Raw genomic sequence first — 16,894 nt, forward strand, 5'->3', positions numbered from 1 at the left:
GGAAGAATGACGAATCTGGGAGGGTTTACATACTCTCACAAACTTACTTCAGTTTTCACAATCATTCTCAGTTAACATTCAGACAGGCATAGAAAGGTATTTCTTTCAAGTGTTCCTGAAAGCACTCATAGACTGTACGCTGTGGAATGAGTTGCAAATCGCCTTCCCATGATGCCCTTCCGGCAATTCTCCAGGAACTCAGCAATGCTCTTTATGAAGAGAGGAACAAAAATTTCCCAAGGCAACCACCCAGACACTTATTGGGAGCATGAGACGACGGTGCCAGGCTGTGATCGCATCACATGGATCACATACATGCGACTGAGTGTGTTTTGTTTCCAAAATGAATTTGTTTGCGACGATTTTGTGTCATCTTGATGAGATACTGTCATTTTGACAGGTGATCTGACTGATAATTGGTCACATGTTGTTTGTTGGCATTGTGTGGCACATGACAACAGACTTTTGTTAATTAAACATGTCTTCATGCAATATTGTCTTGGGCTATTTCAATGGATGCACACAATTTGACATATTTCCTTTTAACGTGGTGATCTTTAGCAAACTTTGAAAAGTATATAAAGAACTCTTTGGAATTAAAGTTTGCCAACACTAAATACACTTTAACCTCCTTCAACATTTCACTTCATTCTAGATGATAAGCAGTTGTAGAAAGTTTGGCCAATACCTTTTCACTGATATCAATAATACCCTTTCCAATTTCTGAATCAGTAAGGCTGCAGTTTACGGCCTCAGCGTACTGCAATAATTAACTCCAGCTGCAGGCTTTGCGATCCTTAGGATTAATGCAGGTTACCCCAAACTCTACCTTAACCCTAGGATCAACCACCCCTTTACAACTACCAGGGTTAGATCCCCCTTTCCGATCAACCACCCCTTTACAACTATCAGGGTTAGATTCCCCTTTTCGATCAACCACCCCTTTACAACTACCAGGGTTAGATTCCCCTTTCCGAACAACCACCCCTTTACAACTATCAGGGTTAGACTCCTCTTTCCGATCAACCACCCCTTTACAACTATCAGGGTTAGGCTTCTCTTTCCGATCAACCACTCCTTTACAACTATCAGGGATAGGCTCCTCTTTCTGATCAACCACTCCTTTACAACTATCAGGGTTAGGCTCCTCTTTCCGATCAACCACTCCTTTACAATTATCAGGTTTAGACTCCTCTTTCTGATCAACCACCCCTTTACAACTATCAGGGATAGGCTCCTCTTTCCGATCAACCACCCCTTTACAACTATCAGGGTTAGGCCCCTCTTTCCGATCAACCATCCCTTTACAACTATCAGGGTTAGGGTCCTCTTTCCGATCAACCACCCCTTTACAACTACCAGGGTTAGGGTCCTCTTTCCGATCAACCACCCCTTTACAACTATCAGGGTTAGGCTCCTCTTTCCGATCAACCACCCCTTTACAACTACCAGGGTTAGGGTCCTCTTTCCGATCAACCACCCCTTTACAACTATCAGGGTTAGGCTCCTCTTTCCGATCAACCACCCCTTTACAACTACCAGGGTTAGGCTCCTCTTTCCGATCAACCACCCCTTTATAACTACCAGGGTTAGATTCCTCTTTCCGATCAACCACCCCTTTACAACTATCAGGGTTAGGCCCCTCTTTCCGATCAACCATCCCTTTACAACTATCAGGGTTAGGGTCCTCTTTCCGATCAACCACCCCTTTACAACTATCAGGGTTAGGCTCCTCTTTCCGATCAACCACTCCTTTACAACTACCAGGGTTAGGGTCCTCTTTCCGATCAACCACCCCTTTACAACTATCAGGGTTAGGCTCCTCTTTCCGATCAACCACCCCTTTACAACTACCAGGGTTAGGCTCCTCTTTCCGATCAACCACCCCTTTATAACTACCAGGGTTAGATTCCTCTTTCCGATCAACCACCCCTTTACAAATACTAGGGTTAGGCTCCTCCTTTCGATCAACCACCCCTTTATAACTACCAGGGTTAGATTCCTCTTTCTGATCCACCACCCTTGTACAACTATCAGGGTTAGACTCCTCTTTCTGATCAACCACCCCTTTACAACTATCAGGGTTAGGCTCCTCTTTCTGATCAACCACTCCTTTACAACTACCAGGGTTAGATTCCTCTTTCCGATCAACCACTCCTTTACAACTATCAGGGTAAGGTTCCTCTTTCCGATCAACCACCCCTTTACAACTACCAGGGTTAGGCTCCTCCTTGCGATCAACCACCCCTTTACAACTATCAGGGTTAGGTTCCTCTTTCCGATCAACCACCCCTTTACAACTAACAGGGTTAGATTCCTCTTTCTGATCAACCACCCCTTCATGTCCTTCAGGTTTAGGTAGCCAAATTACGATCTTTAACTGTTCATTAGGGTATGCATCAGCCATCTCATCTCATTAATTCATTGTAATTTGAGGAAAACCTGCACAATTTGTAACAAGTTTCGAGTTTGGGGAGAACAAACACAAGTAATGCCCATGCTCTCGTGGTAAAGCTATCAGATTACTCATTAGTCTAGCTTAGCTTCAAGCTGGCAATATGAGTTTGATCCTCTCAGCGCACCGAAAGAGAGCAGCTCATACAGTGTAGTACTCCCATCAGGTTTATTGTGTTAATCATACTGTGCACTGAGGGTGTTCATTGTTTATACTCAGAAGCAAAAGTTATTGTGACATGGAATTTTTTCATTGGAAATCTTGTGAATGAATTTTTGGATTTGAACCAGAGAAAGAGTATGTAAATATTAATGATGTGCGTTATTATACCGGTATATTGGTAAATTGAGGTTCATTCTTTCCACGATAAATATCGCAATATCATTTTTTCATCCTCGATATAATGGGTGATGTCAAATAGTGATTGTTTTAATATTATTTTTTTGCCAAATGACTTCGCTACCCCCCAAGATGCAAGATGTCTTTTCGTATTTATTGACTGAGTAAACATCACATTGTACCTGCATCTTGTTTTGTTCCATTTATGAACTTCAATTCATGCCTTAATGTATCAGATTGCTGCCGAATTCAAAACTTAGAATTATACAATATATCGTGATATGTATCGCAATACGGTCTTGTGCCCAGCAGCGTTGATCATTACCATAACTTGTCTGTCCATGTAATAACATTTGATTCGCTGCAGTAATAGTTTAACACTGATTCTGTTTGTTGTTTGTGAGTCGCAATATCTTTGAGTATTGTTGTCAAGTACAGTTGTGTGAAAGTGAGGTTAGGTGAGGTGAAATGCAGTTTAACATCGCGTTCAACATTATTGCACTTATATAGCGATGTGCATGCATGTTTGTGCGCGTTTGTCATAGTCTGGACTAATGCCGATTTAATAGTACTAGCCCACTGAGATACCATGCCGCAGTTTAACATAATACCCCACCTTGACACAGTATACTGACTCAAAACAGACCAGTCCTTGTTTTAGCCCCTTAATGCCAAGCACCAGACAGGGTAACAACAAATAACACTTTTTAAACGTCTTTTGGAATGAACAGCAAGGGATCGAACCCCTGACCTTTCACTCTATGGGCAGACACTCTACTACTGGACCATGGAGGTGATCATGTGTGAAAGTATATTTCTCATTGGCTTCAAATCAGTGTCCTTTTTCAACTGTGCCATTATTAGCTTAACAATGCTATTTCAAATCATTCACACCCGTGAAGATAAGGGGTAGAATAGGTCTTCAGCAACCCATGCTTGCCGTAAAAGGTGACTATGATTGTCGTAAGAGGCGACTAACGGGATCGGGTGGTCAGGCTTGCTGACTTGGTTAATGCATGTCATCTATCCCTACTGGGTGGATTGATGCTCGTGATATTAATCACTGGATTGTCTGGTCTAGAACAGATTATTTACAGACCGCCGTCATATAGCTGGAATATTGCGGCGTTAAACATCAAACCAACCAATCAAATCATTTCAGATGAAGTAACCAACTTGATGGTGAATGTCAGCACTACTTGTGCATAGTATATGACATATTCCCAAGGCAAGAGTGTCCACTAGCCTACACATCAAAGTCTAGTTTTCATCCTTGTGATGAAATGCGATATTCAATCAGATTGCTGTTCATATTTCAAATGGCTTCACAATGATGACTACCATAACAGACAACCAGGTTGATCAAATAACGATAAGATTCAGTATTTCATCCCTGATATAAAAACAAAATGACAGATTACCACAGTAAAGATCCATATTACTGCCACATTTCACAATATCAAGTAACACTGCACATTCAGGTAACTTGAAACGCTCAGCAGGTGTGGTCTTAAAATAGCACTACATCACAGACACTGAGATAAGCATTCAGTCGTTTGCACTTAAATATATAAAAGTTCTTGGGTGAGTTGACTAAAAAGTATAACCACTCTGACAATATTTGTCTTTGCTTAATTTTTTTTATTAATATCAGCAAAAATTTGGCAGGCGATGTTGATTTTGTAAAAGGTTATCTGATTGGACTATCGATATAATGCGAAAGTCCTCTCATATTTTAACACAAAAGGGCCTGGAATGGCAAGGGTGAAAACTAGACTCTGGCATCATGAAGATGAGTACATGACAAATAGTAGATTAGGAAACAACTGGGATAGTTATAAACATTTCAAAGAAACCTTACCGTATATCTCCTTCTATAAAGCGACTCCACATATAAGGCGACCCCCTGTACAAGCCTCCTGAATCAATGCTAATTTATATACCCTGTCTTTAAAGCGAATCGGAATGAAGCACGTCACCAGCGCATTCACATTCCCTACATTTGCAATAAAAACGTGTTTGTCTTCCGCTGAAAAAAATACCCTGCATTTCTTCAGCAAAGTCTGGGAAACAGATCGTAATCATTAAACTTTTCAGATTTGTTGCCATGGTATTTCAATTTAAATGACTAAAGCGTACCTGGTAGATGTGACTTTCTGTCGTAGCATCAATCACCTCGCCCACCCTGGGGGTGAATATGTTGCCCTGGACTATTGACTGGGACTTGCAGTAGTCTGCAAGCGCATCAGTGGCCTCCGATGACCCTCGCACCAGCACCTGCATAATAGACATACAACATGTAAGATATTGTTTGATGTGAATACCACCTGCCCTACCCATAAACAATGCAACATTTAAGCTACTGTTTGATGTGCATATCACCTGAGTCATAGTTAAAAATACATCAGATAAAAAACAAATAAACAAATAAATAAATAATAAATAATAATTCTTTTTGTGTGATGATGATGATGATGATGATGATGATGATGATGATGATAAGCAAAAAAATAATAATGTCACTCATGTAGCGTGGAACTCCACTCACAACTGGTATGCTCAGAGTACAAACAGAATGACCATGTTTAGGATTTATGCAAAAGACTTAAACAGATAAGTTTTCAGACGTTTGAGCGTCTCAAGATTTGGAGACGTTCGTAGTTCCATCAGAAGAGAGTTTGCTTTGAACAATATTTCAATATTTCAGTTATAAATCACTGCATATTAGCTTCATATGGGAGGAAAGGCCAAAATGATGCCGGTCTTCGATGTGTATGACTTTGGTGAAACCCATGAGCATGGGTATGGTTCTGACGAACCACCTGGAAACAATCAGTGTGAACCTAGGATTCAAACAAATGATTGTAGATATTTACAGCTGAGAACCAATACCACAAATCATATTTCCAAATGTAACATTCCCTTCCTTGCCTGACAACAAACCAGACAACCTCGTCCTTACATCATCAATGATAATGGAGCAAAGAGGTTGCTTCTGAGAAACCATTCTGATACTATTTGTGCCAGGGGCGATTTGAGAGATTCTCGTTACAGCCCTGTGCCCTATATCTCAAAGTGTTAATTTAATATAAAAAAGGGTCTGGTTAAGATATGGTTTCAGCTCATTCCAGTGCAGTTGTTTGAAAAATCTGGTTGCTAGTTTACAGACTCATTGTGAAAAACCCCGGTTTAGGACCAAAATACAATAAATATGACATTACCGATTTCAGTTTTTGTTCTTAAAAAAATTGTTTGAATAAGTTTATCTTGTCAGAATTGTACTTTCATCTATTGTCTGAACAATTTTGTATTGTGAACATGTAAATTTTCCTTCTGAGGAATGAAAGAATAATGTCCCTAACATTTAATTTCCCCCCAATTTTTCATTGATTTAGGGTCAGTGTATTTCGTAAACCAAATGAACTAAAAGCTCTTGTCCAAGTGTCATGACCAGTAATTTGTTGAGTAACATAAGTTGATCATTATCCAAAGTCCATAGATGCAGCAAATTCCAGGACTAAGGATGCTTCCACTGCCCTCACATGGTAGGTATCCTTTAATATCTTATAGTACTTTAAGTATTTTCTCTTTGTGCAACTGACCCAGATTTCAGGGTTTTCCTTTTCTTCTAAAACGTAAGGGTCAACCTTGGGAGTATTATACACACAGACAAGTTTTGATTTTCTTTTTCCCCCAAGTGAAACCATTTACGCCATCATGCAACACAGGTAGAATGTCAACAAGTCCTGTAATGCATATGGATTCTAAGAACAATTTTCCATTCAAAATCTTTCTCACTGTCTTGGCCTTGTGCCATCTGAAGAGATATTACGAAAAAAAATATTGATTGTTTCTTTAAAGTTGTGGAATAAAAACTAAGATGAAAGATACAACATTTTACAAAAAAAAAAAGATTCTACTTTTTTCAATTTAGATGTCTGTTTTCTTAACACTAAAATCCCCTTGAGGTGAAACTAACGTGTAAAGTTTAAGCATATTTAGTATAGCAATTTCCGAGAAAAAGGAAGAAGTGCTTTTTTTTCACCATGATGCCTTGAACCCACCTTAAACTACGAGGGCGCATCAAAAAGCTCTAAGCCTAACAGACAAAACCGATCAAAGTGTTTTTAAATATAATTTTCAACATAATCTCCCTGCTTTACAATACACTTCTCTTATCGATAGTGAAGCTTTTCAATTTCAGTCAGAAAGTAGTTTTCTGAAGCCACAATGAAAAACCCATTCATGGCAGCTCTGAGGTCTTCATTGTCATCATAGCGCTTTCCACGAAGGTGTTCTTTCAGTTTAGGAAACAGGTGGAAATCACTTGGTGCCAGGTATGGCGAGTATGGAGGGTTAGGAAGCTCTTTGAACTCACATTGTTGCACAGCAGCATTTGCAAGTCGAGAGGTGTGAGAAGAGGCATTGTCATGAACTCCATCAGTCAGCATTCCTCGCTGCTTTTCTTTGTTAGAATCTCTCAGGCGATGAAGCAAATCAGCATAGGAGGCACCGGTAATCGTCTTTTGACTTTTAAAGTAATCTACAAGGATCACACCCTTTGCATCCCAGAATACAGTGGCTGTAACTTTCTTTACTGATCTTGAAGACTGAATTTCTTTGGTGCTGGAGAAGTGGAATGGTGCCATTCCATTGATTGACGTTTTGACTCGGGATCATATTGGTAGACCTAGGTTTCATCATCCATTACTAATCTCTTTTTGAATTTGACAAAATCTTCCTCAATTAGCTTTAAATTTTCTCTACCAATGTCAGTTCTTTTTTCCTTCAGATCAGAATTTAGAAACTTTGACACCCAACGACCAGATTTCTTATTCATCTGTAAATGTTCATGAACAATAGCTTCAATGGATACATGGCTAAGACCTGTGTCTGCCTCAAGTTCTGCAATCTGAAGGTATACGTTTTTCTATCTCATTGATTGAATCTTGATTGATGGAAGCTGAGAGACTTTAGGGACCTAGGGTCATCATAAAGGATGGTTTTCTCTGCCTTAAACATAGCTGCCCAATGTTTAACAGTGGAATAGCTAGGGCACTTATCCCCATACACTTGTGACACATGGTCATAAATTTCATGGGGAGTACTTTTCTCTGGAGTCAAAAACTTGATGACTGCTTGGAACTCATTCTTTTCCATTTTTGTGTCCATTTAACCGTCCGTCTCTAATACACAAATGGCCTCAACACACCAACTACACTTGCAATTAACTACTCAAACAATGTACTACATTGACTAATTCACTTTGTTATGGCCCATAGTTGAATGTTAGTCAGACTTATACTTTTGACCAGCTCTCGTATCTTAAAAATTCTAAAATCAAATTCTCTAAATATATTTGGATCGAATACATTGAGACAAAGGTCTCCTTGTTTCTCCATCACTGTTGGCTTGGATTGCAGACGTGACTATTGCCAGGCAATGTTCATACCTTTGATGGGAAATGGGGTGGCCTAGTGGTTAAAGCATTCGCTTGTAGGCTCGGGTTTGATTCCCCACATGGCTACAATGTGTGAAGTCCATTTCTAGTGTTCCCCACTGTGATATTGCTGGAATATTTGCTGAAGGCAACATGAAATCCAACTCACCCATTCACTCAAATCTTTTTACCAACTTGCAGCCCTTAAATATCAAAGATTTGCTTTAACAAGAGGCTTGTGTGAGGAAACTGCCACAAAACATTGTCAGAATGGGATTATCTCTACGACATCCCAACAAGTACTCTCCAACGAGTAAAACTAGTAAAATCCTAGATATTTTTTATATTTGTATACATATTACTGCTTGGTCTTGACAGAGAAAAGAGCTCTTCCAACTAGCTGAGAGGCCAACCCTATCATGCAGCTCCCACGTGACGACAGGAAGTGATGTCACGGATCCTCACATTACTCTGGAGTCCGGACATCGGAAGGCATCGTGGGGAGGTAGATCTGAGATTGCTGGGTCCCTTTAGACGCAGTAATGCAGGATAAGTATATAAATATAAAAAATATCTAGGATTTTACTCGATTTTTTACTTATCCTGCATTACTCCTTAATGCATCTTTATCGGACGGAACCGGAGGCAGGCATACTTTCAGATGTGGACTTTCATCTTTTATTTCCAGACTCTGTTCCCTAGCCAATCCTTGGCTGTGTGGTCGGCTTCGGGTTACCACTCCATGTATGGGAACCTCCAATTCCCTCAGCCCGTCCTCGGCTGTGTGGTCGGCATCAGGTGACCACTCCATGTATGGGAAACTCCGTTTCCCTCAGCCCGTCTTCGGCTGTATAGTCATCCTGGATGACCATCACATGGAAGGAAAGAGTCAAGTATGCGTTGTGTCCTGGTACTGTACAGCCTGACAATAACTCTCGGTTAGGTTGAGACTTGAGTACCGAGCCGTATGCAAATGGGGCATGAACCTTCTAGTCCAGGGCTTACGTCAGGGGAGGTCAAAAGGCCGGCTCTGGACATGGAGGTGAGGTCAGTGACGTGTAGTAGACGAGCCTGTTGGGCACTACTAACGGACAAAGTTGTGCTTGCCTAGCACATCCCCAATGGGATGTATAGGGACATGTCGATAGGCGTCCTCCATATCCAGGCTGATGAATACATCGTGTGCCTGGATCCGGGATCGCCTTAGGTGGTCATCCTGAAATAATCCTAAACATCATCCTGTGTTTGAATCCTTCTTGGGGACAAGGGAGCCCGATGTAATGGCTGGGGCATGTATAACCTCTATCGCTTTCTTGTCCAGCAGCGCCGAGATGTACTGGCTTAGTACTGGCTTGGTAGCTACTGTTGAGTAGGGGGTAGGTAGCGGCGGGTCGCCAGCTTGTACCCATGTCGAATGATGTTGGTGACATATGGGTCCCCCAGGATCACACAATTCTGCCAGAAATGACCCAGTCTCCCACGTACTGGAGTGTCGACAACTTGGACGGCTGGGGGTGGAAGTCCCAGTCGTGCCTGTCTGGCTATTCACTTGAAGTCCCTGCGGTCGGCGTTACCTCCCTTGGAGTGGTCGTGGCGGGACTGTTATGCGCCCGATGCCTTGCCTTTTCCTCTGCCTCTACCCAGAGAGGTTGTGGTGGTGCCGTGTCACTGGGGCTGGAGGGTGTTGCGTCGCGGCTGATGTGAGCCAGACTTGGACGCCTCAGCGAAGGCTGGATGTGACACCCTAGCCAGGGTCTTGAGAGCTGTCTCGTCTCGGGCGAAGGCTGAGACTCGGGATTGAGTCATTGATATACAGCAACAGGCGTCTGATCGAGTGGTTGCAGTGTTACGCATAAGCGATCATGCAAGGCAGTCTGTACAAATACACTGCACGGATCCCATAAGGTCAGTTGACCTGATTACGTTCAACGATGTTTACAGTCGTAGTTCTTGACACTTGACATGTACGTCGTCCTGCGCAGTAAACTGTAACCGTGATGCTGATTGGACTAGTTCAAGCTCCACACACAGCCAATCCCAGACCAGTGGTGTGTCCGAGTTCCGAGAAGGAACTGTGATGTTGCCGGTGTAGGGGCAAGTTGATCCCCATGAGAAGAGTGACGACTGGTCCGGTGTTGTGAACGATGACCCAGTCTGCGTCCATCATAGGCGTCTGGGCCGTAGGCGGGGTGCCTGTTGGGGACTGGATAGGTGCTGTTAAGATAGACGCAGTAGTGGTCGTCAGGGAGCTCTGGGTAGAGACTGAGACCATGGGGCCCGACATCATCTTAGTAATGGAGGAAGGGGAGTTGTCCGAGATAGCCGATCTGGTTGTGGGCGAATACTTGGATAAGTCAGACATCTGGCGCCGCTGTTTTCCTGGCCTGTTGCGTTCTCCTTTTCCTGGACACACGGGGGTACCATCTGAAAGCTGTGGGGGAAAGCGGAGACAGTCTGTACATCTATGACCCTGGGGACATTTAGATGTACAATTAAGGCCCAGGGGGTAGGGATTCCAGGCCGACACATTACGCCGGCACTTTGAGCATGAGGGCATGATATCTGCAATGAAGCAGTGTAAAATCACAATGCGTCCCCGCCCGATTATGCATGCTATAATTGGTTTATCCCACTGCGTGGGTTTATAAAACAATTATTAGGACAAACGTAAGACAACGTAGAGAACGGAGACAAAATACTTGTGAGGGTACGTCAATGGTGGGGTACAAAGTAAGAAGAATATAGAACGCAAGCAAGTTAATAACTGGCCACGCAAAATATTCAAGATAGCTACCTGAAACAACAAGACATCTGGGTTTAACATTTATTGCAATCAGGTGTACAAAAGTTATACAATGTTTCACAAGATACAAACCGTGTGCACAACACAAGCACAATGAACATTAACTCAAGAAGCAAAACACGTAAGTGTTTGAACAAGTTTATGCTACAGATCAAAAACAGGTCTTCTCTCAGCAAGTGACAAGAGTAATGTGAGGATCCGTGACGTCACTCCCTTTGGTCACGTGGGAGCTGCGTGATAAGGTTGGCCTCTCAGCTAGTTGGAACAACTTCTTCAAGCAAAGACCTTCACACAGCTCTTTTCACTGTCAAGAACAAGCAGTAATATGCATTAAGGAGTAATGCAGGATAAGTAAAAAAATTGTACATTTTATTTGGTGAGAGCACATCTTCAGATTTGTCATTAGCAAGAAAATTGACTCTTTCACTGCAATTTTAAGTCTCCAGTGAAATGATGTCCACTTCAGTGACTTCTTCAATCATTCTGTGAAGTACTGTGACATATGGAAATACTTAAATGCCTCTCCCTTTTTTTACATCTATTAACATGAAATCTTTTTTGACTTGTGCTCATCTGACATGTTGTAGCTGTCATGTGAACCTGACCACTTTACTATTCATGTTTACGGCTGCAATTTTGTTATAGTTGTTATCAAAACATCAGTCTTGCACCATATTTCCAGTCTGGAGATAACTATGTGTTTCCAGAGCTGTGGATGTTACTGCTTATTTGACGCTGGAGGTTTCAAATGCTAACATTTCATGGCATTCCATGTTATTTTTTTCATTTTCTGTTTTTGAATTAACAATTTACAGTAATATATATACGATATGTTCCTCAAAACACTTAAATACAGATAATGAAAGGTGAAATCCCTCTCACGAACTGACGGCTTACACCATTCGTTTACTTGAAACTTGTTGGTTAATATCTTACGGTATCTGTACACAAGTACAGCCAACAAAACAATAGCTGAACACAAGACACAAGTATAACTGAACACAAGACAGCTAGACACAAAATACAAGTATGCCTGGCAACAAGTATTCATACAGCTGGAAAAAAAGTATAGCTGCTCATATGACAAGTATAGCTGAATACAAGACACAAGCAGTTGGACTAAAATTAAGTATAGCTGAACACAAGTATAGCTGGATGCAAGTATAGCTGGACACAAGTATATCTAAACACAAGTATAGCTGAACACAAGTATAGCTGGACACAAGCATATCTAAACACAAGTATAGCTGAACACAAGTATATCTAAACACAAGTATAGCTGAACACAAGTATAGCTGGACACAAGTATATCTAAACACAAGTATAGCTGAACACAATTATAGCTGGACACAAGTATATCTAAACACAAGTATAGCTGAACACAAGTATAGCTGGACACAAGTATATCTAAACACAAGTACAGCTGGACACAAGTATATCTAAACACAAGTATAGCTGAACACAAGTATAGCTGGACACAAGTATAGCTGAACATATGTTCACTTGGACAGATGAGCAGATAAATAGTATACTCACCAGTTGTTTTGGTTTGATCTGACTTAGTATTTTGCGAACTGATTCACCATCAGATCGGCCCTCGAAGTCTATGTAGAGTACACTGGCGTTAATATCAAGCGTCACATTGGAGGAGATGCACTTTGTTGGAACATCAGAGACATCTGAAACAAAAGACAAAGGAGCGTAATCAAAAGTTTCGAACAAATGCTATTAGTCTCAAGCCAGTCCGCTTCAACAACAGCATCAACTGAAAGTCATTTAGAGTCATTTCAACAGACAACACTTTGTACAATATTTCTCATTAAGCATCATACACTGAAACAAACAAACACATTTAGAAACTTAAAGTCTTGAAATATGAAATATCAGTCTGTAAGTATCAATATCAAGCTGCATTTTCAAAAATGATTTATTCATAGAAAGCACAAGAGTTGTCTATAAAGGTAATGGAGGATACAAGACAAACTTCAAAGAAGCAATACTTTCAAAAATGGCTGCCATTATAAATGAATCAAATATCAATTATTTCCAATTACAGTTCTCAACAAGATCAGGAATTGTTCTTCTGTTACAAAGTGATCAATTTCAATTATTGCCGCAAACCTTATCTTTGATGAATGACATTTAAAAATCTTTCGAAATTAAATGTAACTTTGACAAAGACCAACCTAACTCAAAATCAACTGGAGGGGCGGTCGGGTTGCCTAGCGGTTAAAGCCTTCGCTCGTCACGCCGAAGACCCGGGTTCGATTCCCGCAAAGGGTACAATGTGTGAAGCCCATTTCTGGTGTCCCCTGCTGGTAAATTGCTAAAAGCAGCGTAAAATCATACTCACTCACTCACTAAATCAACTGGAAACCCTTGGTGCGGTCAAAGTCATCATGGTTAAAGTGTCCACAGACTGAAGACCACAACAAAACGATTCCCTCTATTCTTCAAATGCTTTCAATACATTTCAGTGCACTTTTCAAAAGACAGTGTTTATGTTTTGACAGCAGTGTTATACATAATATTTTCAAAGCTCTAAATCATAATTCAGTATCTAACCAGAGACAACATTAAACAATTCATGGATTGATGTGTGATGCTATGGTGGTTTCGGAATAAACACAGCATTATGAGTAATGTTTCCCTCTGTCTGGGTACAATGTCACACAGTCAAGCAAGTCACCAAGCAAGTCACCAAGCCTGACCACCTGATCCACTTAGTCTCCTCTCAAAACATGACCACCAGATCCACTTAGTCTCCTTTCAAAACATGACCACCAGATTCACTTAGTCTCCTCTCAAAACATGACCACCAGATCTACTTAGTCTCCTCTCAAAACATGACCACCTGATCCTCTTAGTCTCCTCTCAAAACATGACCACCAGATCCACTTAGTCTCCTCTCAAAACATGACCACCCGATCCACTTAGTCTCCTCTAAAAACATGACCACCCGATCCACTTAGTCTCCTCTAAAAACATGACCACCAGATCCACTTAGTCTCCTCTCAAAACATGACTACCAGATCCACTTAGTCTCCTCTCAAAACATGACCACCCGATCCACTTAGTCTCCTCTCAAAACATGACCGCCAGATCCACTTAGTCTCTTCTCAAAACATGACCACCCGATCCACTTAGTCTCCTCTCAAAACATGACCACCAGATCCACTTAGTCTCCTCTCAAAACATGACCACCAGATCCACTTAGTCTCCTCCCAAAACATGACCACCAGATCCACTTAGTCTCTTCTCAAAACATGACCACCAGATCCACTTAGTCTCTTCTCAAAACATGACCACCAGATCCACTTAGTCTCTTCTCAAAACATAACCACTAAATCCACTTAGTCTCCTCTCAAAACATGACCACCAGATCCACTTAGTCTCCTCTTAAAACATGACCACCTGATCCTCTTAGTCTCTTCTCAAAACATGACCACCCGATCCACTTAGTCTCTTCTCAAAACATGACCACCAGATCCACTTAGTCTCTTCTCAAAATATGACCACCAGATCCACTTAGTCTCCTCTCAAAACATGACCACCAGATCTACTTAGTCTCCTCTAAAAACATGACCACCTGATCCACTTAGTCTCCTCTCAAAACATGACCACCAGATCCACTTAGTCTCTTCTCAAAACATGAACGCCAGATCCACTTAGTCTCTTCTCAAAACATGACCACCCGATCCACTTAGTCTCTTCTCAAAATATGACCACCAGATCCACTTAGTCTCTTCTCAAAACATGACCACCTGATCCACTTAGTCTCCTCCCAAAACATGACCACCAGATCCACTTAGTCTCTTTTCAAAACATGACCACCAGATCCACTTAGTCTCTTCTCAAAACATGACCACCTGATCCACTTAGTCTCTTCTCAAAACATGACCACCAGATCCACTCAGTCTCCTCTCAAAACATGACCACCCGATCCACTTAGTCTCTTCTCAAAACATAACCACTAGATCCACTTAGTCTCCTCTCAAAACATGACCACCAGATCCACTTAGTCTCCTCTCAAAACATGACCACCTGATCCTCTTAGTCTCTTCTCAAAACATGACCACCTGATCCACTTAGTCTCTTCTCAAAATATGACCACCAGATCCACTTAGTCTCCTCTCAAAACATGACCACCAGATCTACTTAGTCTCCTCTAAAAACATGACCACCAGATCCACTTAGTCTCCTCAAAAAACATGACCACCAGATCCACTTAGTCTCTTCTCAAAACATGACCACCAGATCCACTTAGTCTCTTCTCAAAACATGACCACCAGATCCACTCAGTCTCCTCTCAAAATATGACCACCCGATCCACTTAGTCTCTTCTCAAAACATAACCACCAGATCCACTTAGTCTCCTCTAAAAACATGACCACCCGATCCACTTAGTCTCCTCCCAAAACAAACCTATGACAGAGGAGACCTACCTATTTTAACCAGGTGTCACTGTTGTTTGAGGTAGGAATATCTCACATGTTTCCAAAGTTTAAAGAAATATTTAATGGTTTAAAAGTTATGCCCTACAAACTGAAACCCTCATCTGAGCCCAAGTACAACTTATTATAGACTTAGTAATGAAAGAGTAATTATTTAAACAAACGCCCGAATAGCAAAAGGCACCAGTTCAGCACTTGCCTAATGTTTGTACACAGTTTCATAAAGATATATTGAGTGAGTGATTGAGTATGGTTTTACACCGCTTTTAGCAATATTCCAGCAATATCACAGCGAGGGTCACCAGAAATGGGCTTCACACATTGTACCCATGTCGGGAATCGAAACCAGGTCTGCGGCGTGACGATAAGATATGTTGAAGTTAATGTGTTATGTTCCGGAAATGAACCCTATCCTCATTTGATCCTCAGTCAAACTTGCTGCCATGGAAATGCAAAAAAGTAAAATTTAAAAATTCCTAAATAGCAAAAGACATCGTAAAGTGCATGTCTGTAGTTTCATGAAGAAATATTGATTTATTTCTATGTTCTGCTCAGGAAAACGGAACGTGTTGAATGGATCGGAGGATGGATGGAACATGTCATTTCTATCCCTATCGCAAAATGTTGTCTGGGCAGTCGATAATTTCAGACAAAGAATAGTTTTCACCAGCAGTTAAATGATCCATTCTGAATTATTCGAGTAATGTCATAAATTATAGCTGCCATGGTAGACATATTGAAAATCGGATTTGATACTCTTGAACAAATTCAGGTATCATATATGGTGGGTAAAAGGTTGTGAAGCCTTCGCTACAATGGTCTAGTGGTTTCTGAGATGTGTTTACAGTGCAAGAAAAAGCATTTTCAGAGAATCAAAGAGCATGGGCAAAGTGCAAAGGTCAAATGGAGGTCAATCTTCAAAATATCACCGAAAAATGTGCTGAGACTCATTTTTGACTACACATATACCGAATTTCATTACATTTTTAACAAAAGAGCTGGCCTGAACAATGGGCATTGGAAATTTCAGCTTTCGGTATGGTGGAAGAGCAAAAGTCAAATCGAAGACAAATTTAAAAATATAAAAAAAATGGAACCTATATATTAAACCCTGCTATAAATGACACATGTACCAATTTTCATTACATTTCTTATTACATTTCTTACAATAAGGACAAAGAAATGGCCACAAAGAGGTTTTTTAATACACCTGCGAAGGCTGCCATAATAGAAAATTACATTTTAACTTCTTGAGCAAATTGGGGTATCATCATTGGTGGAAACAAGTGTGTGAAATTTCAGATGAATTGGTTCCGTGGTTTCAGAGTAGAAGATGAATATGCCATATGATGCAAGCTGCATAATGCATGCTGGGTAAACATGAAATGACCTAAGCTCACTTA

At 41.1% G+C, this 16,894-nt stretch overlaps 1 protein-coding gene across 2 annotated transcripts in view; it reads right to left on the reverse strand.

The window, feature by feature from the left end:
- Positions 1-16,894, reverse strand: part of LOC139442943 (cleavage and polyadenylation specificity factor subunit 2-like) — a 233,717-nt gene that overhangs the window by 12,160 nt on the left and 204,663 nt on the right. For both annotated transcript variants that reach the window (XM_071223867.1, XM_071223868.1), the window contains exons 16-17: positions 12,574-12,716; positions 4,934-5,071 (exon numbers count right to left, since the gene is read on the reverse strand). In XM_071223867.1, the coding sequence (XP_071079968.1) occupies positions 4,934-5,071; positions 12,574-12,716 (281 nt within the window). The remainder of the gene's footprint in view (positions 1-4,933; positions 5,072-12,573; positions 12,717-16,894) is intronic.

The sequence above is a fragment of the Haliotis cracherodii genome, unplaced genomic scaffold (genome assembly GCF_022045235.1).
Source record: "Haliotis cracherodii isolate W230 unplaced genomic scaffold, xgHalCrac1.p SCAF_5, whole genome shotgun sequence".
NCBI lineage: Eukaryota > Metazoa > Mollusca > Gastropoda > Lepetellida > Haliotidae > Haliotis > Haliotis cracherodii.